An 8025-nucleotide genomic window follows, 5' to 3' on the forward strand; every position below is an offset into this window, starting at 1 on the left:
ACAGACTACACTCAAAATGCAAAATTATATATATATACAATGAATATATACAGATAATATATACAAATATATATTATATATACAATGAAATTTCCACTTCAGTAAAATTCATCCCAAATGGTAAAAATCTGTTGATCCAAACTATCATTGACGCTTGTGGCACTGAGACTTTTTTTATTTCTGTGGTATGGTCTCTCATACAGCTACATGCTCGACCAAAAGGCAAAGTAACTTTTTTTTTTTTTAAAACTGTAATTTGAATTAAGACTGGATGAAACTATAGGATGGATTGCTCAATCATGACAGAAGGGAAAGGAATAATAAAGAAGTGATAGAGTGGCACAGTTGTTTCTGTGTCTTACAAACTGAGCCCTACAGCAGTGCTGAAGATGGTGCTGGGAAGCTACAGGTACCCTCCAGTTAAGAATTGCCACCAGGCTGTAGAGGTAACACAGTATTAATGAAAATTCATTTGAATATGCTTGTCTAAAATACATACCTAGTTAATCAAATCTAGGGACACATCAGTCTCAAAAACATTTATTTAAAAAAGCAGCGTCTTATCTAGAGATCCTAAACTGCCTTTAACAAAGGACATTTGCCATTTCTGCAGTGGGACTTACCCAAATATAGGCAAGGGAGATGATTTTGCATTGCAATTTCTTGAGCACGTAAATGTTTCTTAACGGTGATGGGATAATAGGTACCACCTTTGACAGTCGCATCATTAGCAACAATCAAGCACTCCACCCTGAAAATAAAGCAAGTTTATAAGAGAGATGTATTTCTAATGAGTAAGTATGTTTGTCGGTTAAGAACTCAACATGCAAAGGACTCTTGAAGCCCTGATGCTCAAGAAGAGCCATCCTCACCGGCACCCCCTCCAATGCACACTGTAACAGCAGTCTCAGTACTATGATGTCCAGTTTCACCATCCCATAACTCCCTAAAATCATGCCGTATAGCATATTTAATTCCAACAACAGTCTTGGAGGTACTTTTAGCAAGCAAAACTAATTCTTAGCCTACAATACTGTCCTATTTTTTTTGTAAATTGCCTTACAGATGCACTAGTCTCTTTCCTTCGTCGGTCACTAGAAACCCTATGTGTGTTCTGCTTTAATATGGGATAAACTAACTAAAAAATATATAAAATCACCTCCTTTTCGTTGACTGAACAAATTAAGATACGAACTTTGCTGATTTTTTGGGTGTCAGAAATGAAACACTAAAAACGCTAATAGCTTAGCACTAGAAAGGGAAAAAAATTATACCTTCTTTTTTTTCATATTATAAATAACGTAGATCACTGGTAACTCTCACCCAGATACTCGTCCAATGCCTGTGATAATGCCTCCTGCTGGTACCTCTTCATTACCATACAACTGGTAACCTGCAAACTGGGAGAACTCCAAGAATGGAGACCTGAATAATGACAAATATAACACAATTTTTAAAAGGAACTGGCCATATTTGCTATTGAATCTCACTTAAAATGTTAATTGTTAAAAAATGAAGTTTTTTTTTTTTAAAGAGATGAGTATTTCAAAGAACACTTCTTTAAAATTTCAACTGTGTTAATTGCCAATGTTTATGGAAACTAAAGAAAAAACAAGACTACTGCAGTACTTACCTGCAAAAAAGAACCTGAAGTGTTTTTTAAAAACAGAAGTACCTACCCGGGATCAATAAGCCTGTCAATTCTCTCTCTGGGCAACAGCTTTCCTCTTGATGTGTGAAGCTTGCGAGCTTTTTCTCCACCTCCTGTGATACAATAGTAAATTGCTAGATTTACTAAGGACAGAGATAGATAAATCACCACTTATATTAAAACTTAGAGTGGAAGCACTGATGAGTTCCCGGTTTTTGAAGTATGGACCTTAATTTAATAAATAATGGTTTGCACGTCAAACAGATTTAAGATATTGATAAAAATCCTTGCTTTTCAGAATCTATTACATTTCCCCCTTCATTTTTTATAGTTAGTCTTGAGGTAAAGATTTTAATAAACATAGTTGTCTGAAACTTTCCTCCACTGCTTGACAATGAACAGAAGGGCTGAAAACACAAACACACAAATAAAAGCACAGCAGTAAGAACTACAAAAAATACCATTCCTCAAAATTGTTTCAAAATAGCTATGCTGAATCCCATCTTGAAAGACCCAAGAGTCAGAATTCATTTCCTTAGACCACTCCAAAACTGTAAGCAGAGTTCAGACACACAGCATTTAATATCAAGTTTATCTTTGCTTCATTTCAATCCTTTACTTGGGATCATCCTAAAACATGTCTTTTCCTCTCTAGAGCTTTGTGTCATTCAATACGTAAGATTTGTTGACACAGCTCAGCCTCTATATAACAACAGCTTATACAAACATTGTCTCTCTATGTAGACAGATCACTGATCCGCCTCATCACTCTAAAATTGTCTCCCCTGTCCAAAATAAAGAAGGTGCTATTTTCCTAACATTTCTCCCGAGACTTCAAGATTTGTCAGTTAAGCATCACTGAAACAGAGCTTTTAAGCCTACCTTTCAAGCCCTTTCCCTCACCTCCTTCCCTGATCACTATGCACATCATTTCCTACCTGTTTGGCATGCCAGAAAGCCCACAATTTATTTCTGATTCAGCCTGTTCATTAGGTCTCTATATCCAGCCTATGTCTAAATCTTGTAAATTCCTTCTGTACAAGTTTCTTAAGATACAACCTCCTATATCCACCCACAGAGCTAATACTCTCATCCAAGTTCTCAACATCGCACATCATGGTAACTGCGACATTTTCTCTGACCTCCATCTTGCCTTTCTCATTTACACCCAGACTGATGCTGCAAAAATAATTTTCCATCCTGTGACTTTTGTCATCTCTGTGCACTCCCCCTCTTCACACAATGATCACAAATGCTTGCCCTCCAGGCCCTGTTGCCGTTCTCCTGAACATCTCTCTTCCAAGATCCAAGATGTTTGCCCTATCCTACACTTGCCTCCATCCTGTAGACTGTGAGAAGCAGCATCCCTGAAAACGAAACAAACTTGAAGACATTTAATTTGAAATCCCTTCTTAATTTCTCCTTTACAGTAATGTCTATACAAACTTCACTGTGACTGCTGGTGTGCTATGATTGCTGCCAGTCACAGAGACTAAAAGTACCTCCATTGCTTCTTGTGCTTGCTATCAGAAATCCGTCTGTTGTAATTTATCACAGCCTGTACATTCTTTGGGGCAGGGACCACCTTCCCGTTTCACAGCTGGGGGTTACTCAGTGGAATGGGATATGGGTTCACAAAAGCCCTGCCCACTGAAATAACAGAAAAAGAATGGAGCATTCATTACAAAGACCTCAAGCAAGAGCTCATCCTCTGAAAGACAGCTCTTACAACGAAAAAGATGTTGCACTTATCCTTCAAAAGTATTCAACATGAGTACCTAATTCTTCTCATATACTTAAATGATAGGCAAAGCAATCTCAAAACAATATATTAACATCCTGGCAGAGCTCCCTGAGATGGAGGAAAGATGAGGGCCGTGTTCTTGTCCTGTTATCATGTAATGGGCAAAAACAGGAAAACGTGCAGCAGTGAAGAAGGCCACGATCAGTAGTTCATGAGTCACACGGGGAACTGCTGAACAGTCTCTACACCCATAAAAGACACAGGGTCCATGGGTTTCAGCAGCTCCTCAAGAAATCTGGGAGCTTTGTTACACAGCAAGCAAGGAAAACCACTAAGCACAAAATGTTAGCTGTGTTCCATTCCAAAGCTGTAAAAGAAACTGCATTAGGTAAGAAAGAGTATAGGAAGATACAAACAGTATCATGACAGACACAACAAGGGGAGAGTTAAAGCTGCATGCTTAACTTCTGCCAGCACAGTTAAGCGTTCATAAACCATTTTCATTTTATCGTCCCCATTAATTACAGTCAACTGTAATTAATTCAGGCAGTCTTACAAGTCAAGAAGATGAAACACAGATTTCAACCATTTAAACTATTACAGACTTGCTTTTGTTTGCCAGCACAACTGCAGCTAGGGTCTCTGAAAATCTTCTCTGCACATGAAGAGACTAACATGCAACTCGAACAGAAGCAGATTTGCCAAACCAGTTCGTTATAGAAGCAGGCAGCGGTGGATGAAGCAAGAAAGCAGGTGAAGTGGAAAGTGTATCAGTAAAAGCCTTTTGTTAATAATCCTATCTACTTTAAAAAATATTGCCATTAGAAACATACATTCCATTGATTACTAAGATCTTAAATGATTAAAAATTAACTGACTCTGAAAGATAGTTTTTCCTATCTACTTGCTTACTTTTTGTCTCTCTGGCAATAAAATTAATCTTCTGATTGACTAATCAGCCTTGCTTTCATTTATATCTGCTTCCCGTAATTTATGGATTTGCTTGCATTAGGATATTGCTCTGATATTCAACCGGCAAACAGAAAAATATGTTAACACACTACATCCTGTGGTAAACAAAGAAGTGCTAATGGTATGGACATTTTTTTTTAGCTAGCCTGAGTCACTTAAAAAAAACCCTAAATTTTGAACCAGTAGCTTGGATGTAAACCTTTTAAGATCTTCAGCTGACAGAAGATGCTAAATCTAGATTTGAAAAGATAAGCTAAAGTTTCAGTGTGTATACTATAATCCAGCAAATGTATTGTATCTGAACGAACTGGTTAAAGGGGAAAAAAGTCCAAAGAACAAAACTGGGTTCTGGACCAAATTTAAAAAGTGTTTGAAAATCTAGACTACTATACTTACCTAATCTGATTTTTTCTGCTTGCTCTTGGAGTTCAGTTACCAGTGCTTTCATTCGTTCATAGTTTTCCTAAGTGGGGAACAAAACAGCATTTTAAGTTTAACCAAGAGTGACAGTATTATTTTTTAATGAACAAACACAGAAAGTAAAAGATTTATTTCCCTTCTGAATTTCATTTTACCTTGTTAAATACTGTCTCTGTATTGCCCTTAAATATAATAATATTTAAGGATAAAATAAATAATAACGTTTCTAACTATGTATTGGCTTTCCTCAAGCATCCCAAAGTATTTCATAAACAAGCTTCAGAAAAACTCTGACTGCATTAGGATTGTGAGAGACTGGTTCCAAATTTAATAAACAAAAATAGAATTAGTCATTACAGAGTTGAAGTGCTATTTTTCAGGTTTTGTTAATTTTTATTACAGGTTTGTTTGCTCTTTAAATCTAATTTTGTAAAAAAACATGATGCAGATTCAAATTAAGTGCTGCTATGTCTCTTGTACCAGAAGATGGATCACCTAGACTAAATAGAATTTCTTAACACTTTTACATTCTTGTTGTTTATGCAGAACTTAAGGTTAAAACAAAGCTTTTAAGAAACAGAAGTCTGGTTTTCTTGCCAATAGCCCTCTTAGAAATACAAAGACTCTTAGCTTTGAAGATGAGTGATCCAGTACTGAGCTCATCATTTCTATCAGATTTATCCAAAACTCAGTGGGTTTTAAACAGTTTTTTACTATTTCTTAGGAATTAAAAGGTATTAGTCAAGTTTAACTTTTTTCAGACATACTAAGAACTATGTTACCTCTTTGAAAAGTGTAACTGCAATAGAAGAACATGATAACTGCCGCATAAAAAATCAGTAATATAATAATCAATAATAAAAAAAAAAATCACACTGCCTTGTTTAATTCGCATTTAGAAGATGTTAAGAGTCAACTCTGACAGAAAAGAATGAACTTCTATGAACTTTAAAGCAAAATCAAGGGGCAAAACCTACAGACAAATCCTGCAGTTATTGCGCGAGCTAACTGAATTACTGCCACACAAGCAAAGCGGCTGTAAGAGCTAATCCTTGGAAGCTTTACACTGATTTTCCTTTATTTTCCAGAACTTTAAAATTACTTTTACACCTGTCTGGTTTGAAAGACAGTTTACATTATGAAGGCCAGCCTGTCTAGCTGAATTCACAGCCAGAAAGGCAAACATTAGATAAAGAAGGCAAGACCTTCATCATGTACCATTATGCCTTCTTGTGTTTGCACTGTTACTCCCTGTATTACTCTTATTTCAGATGGTTAAGTGCCTCACAGCAGGGACTTCACCTCTTTGTTTCTGTAAAGCACTACACGCATTTACAGTGCTCCATAAATTATTCCTACCAAATACTAACACTATTAGGTGTTTTACTAAGCCTTGGGTTTTTTTGAGATCAAGAGGTACATACACACAAATGTAAATCTAGTAACAGCTTTGCTGAATAAATACATTTATTAAAATATTACTCTTTGGGTTTTCTGGTATGCAAAATATGAGTATGTACACACACACATATATATGTACTTCATTTACAGAAGCTTTGTATGTGTGTATATACGTACATATACTGAAATTTTAAAGATTTTCAGTCCCCTAACTTCTGTCCCAAAATTTTGTTCCTGCAAAACCAAACACACAATCAAAGGAACTATTTCAGTAACAATACATGCTGTCGCTTCACTTGCTGTTTGGTATTTTACTCGGAACAAATCTGGAATCAAATGCATGCCCTCCGACCAGTATTGATCCACGCCCCAAAATCTGTTTCTCTGCCTAACTGTAAAAACAATTTTTATCTTGAATACGATGACATGAATAGTGGCCCTTTAAAAGATAAAACAATTTACACCAGATACAACTACTGTTCCCTTTGTAAAGGCAACTGGAATTCCACCTATTCCTCCTCAAAAGATGATTCTTTCTGGTGGTATCCTGTTCTCTGCAGGCATGCCCGTGACTTTCTAAAACTATTCCACCTGTCTTCAACTCAGGAATCAATCTGCAAATACAATAAAATTTCCAACTTTGAAATCATCAGACACCACCTTCAACCGCCCACAAACTCCCTGCCTCTGCTTCATTAGTGCAATATCGATCAGCTTCTCAACACTGAAAAGGCAGTAAGAGATGACGTTCTGGCTTAAAAAAAAAGAAAGGTGTAGAAAAAATAAAATCCATAATGAAGCGGACGATGGTACAAACCCACGTTCTTTTTACACGGTACCTCAATGAAATAAACAGAACTTGGCATTTAGGAAGTGTGACGGGAGGGAGCAGCGCTGTGAGACTTGGCCTGAGCGCAGGGAGGCCGCGGGCCGGTTCAGAGCGGCACTTTTACCACATATCCGTGTATTAAATGCCCACTGTCACAGCAGTGTATTAAATGCCCACTGTAATAAATGTAACACCAGTCTAGTAAATGGCCACTGCTGGACTTTCACTCAGAGCCCACCTCCCCTTGGTGCGTGTTCTCCCCCACCCGGCCCAGGGCCCACCGCTACGCCGGGACCTCCCCTCATCGACCGGCGGCTCTCCCTCAGCTGAGGCCTAGAAGGCGAGGGCGGCAAAGGACCCGCCCAGCCCCTGACTCCCGCAGATCCCGCTGCCCGCCCCCAGGCTCCGCCCGCCGGATCCTCCCTCCCCTGAGCGGCCTTGCGGCCCGTCGGGCGGAGGGAGCCGGGCCCGCCCGGTCCGGCCTACCTGGTAGAGCGCGGAGCCCGCGTCGGGAGGCGAGCCCACCGCCGCCACCGCCTCGCCATGGTAGGGGCGGGCGGGCGCGCCGGCGGCGGGGCGGCGCAGCAGCCGCCAGCGGCCCAGCAGCCGCCGCGGGCCCAGCAGCAGCATGGCGGCCCCGCCGAGCCCAGCCAAGCCGTCCTAGGCCCGCCGCCCCCCGCCGCCACTCCCCACGCCGCAGCCAATGGGCAGAGCGGGGCCCGGGCGGCGGGGCCGGGCAGGGCCAGGCCGTAGCGTCCTTGCCGGGCCCCGCCCTGCCTGTTACTTCGGGGATTAATCTCGTAAAACGAGAAAAAAAAAAAAAAAACAAAAAACCAAAGAAACCCAACCCTTTCCAGTTACAGATCGGCGCCGCAACTGCGTGGTCCATTGGTCCCCACGGCCCTCGGTGCAAGGTAATTCTAAAGAACTCCTTTTGGAAAAAAAAAAAATACCACTTTTCGGGCAGAGTTACCCACTTGTGCAACCCAGAAAAGCCCTTGCCCTTCT

At 40.0% G+C, this 8025-nt stretch overlaps 1 protein-coding gene across 1 annotated transcript in view; it reads right to left on the reverse strand.

Annotated features, from left to right (window-relative positions):
* The window catches only part of MCCC2 (methylcrotonyl-CoA carboxylase subunit 2), a 34919-nt gene extending 27215 nt beyond the window's left edge, over positions 1 to 7704 (reverse strand). Inside the window, exons 1-5 of the mRNA XM_074165800.1 lie at positions 7504 to 7704; positions 4764 to 4830; positions 1680 to 1764; positions 1324 to 1425; positions 624 to 751 (exon numbers count right to left, since the gene is read on the reverse strand). Coding sequence (XP_074021901.1) covers positions 624 to 751; positions 1324 to 1425; positions 1680 to 1764; positions 4764 to 4830; positions 7504 to 7647 — 526 coding nt within the window. The 5' untranslated portion in view covers positions 7648 to 7704. The remainder of the gene's footprint in view (positions 1 to 623; positions 752 to 1323; positions 1426 to 1679; positions 1765 to 4763; positions 4831 to 7503) is intronic.
* Positions 7705 to 8025: the final 321 nt, after the last annotated feature.

Source organism: Numenius arquata, chromosome Z (genome assembly GCF_964106895.1).
Source record: "Numenius arquata chromosome Z, bNumArq3.hap1.1, whole genome shotgun sequence".
In the NCBI taxonomy this organism is placed as follows: Eukaryota; Metazoa; Chordata; class Aves; order Charadriiformes; family Scolopacidae; genus Numenius; species Numenius arquata.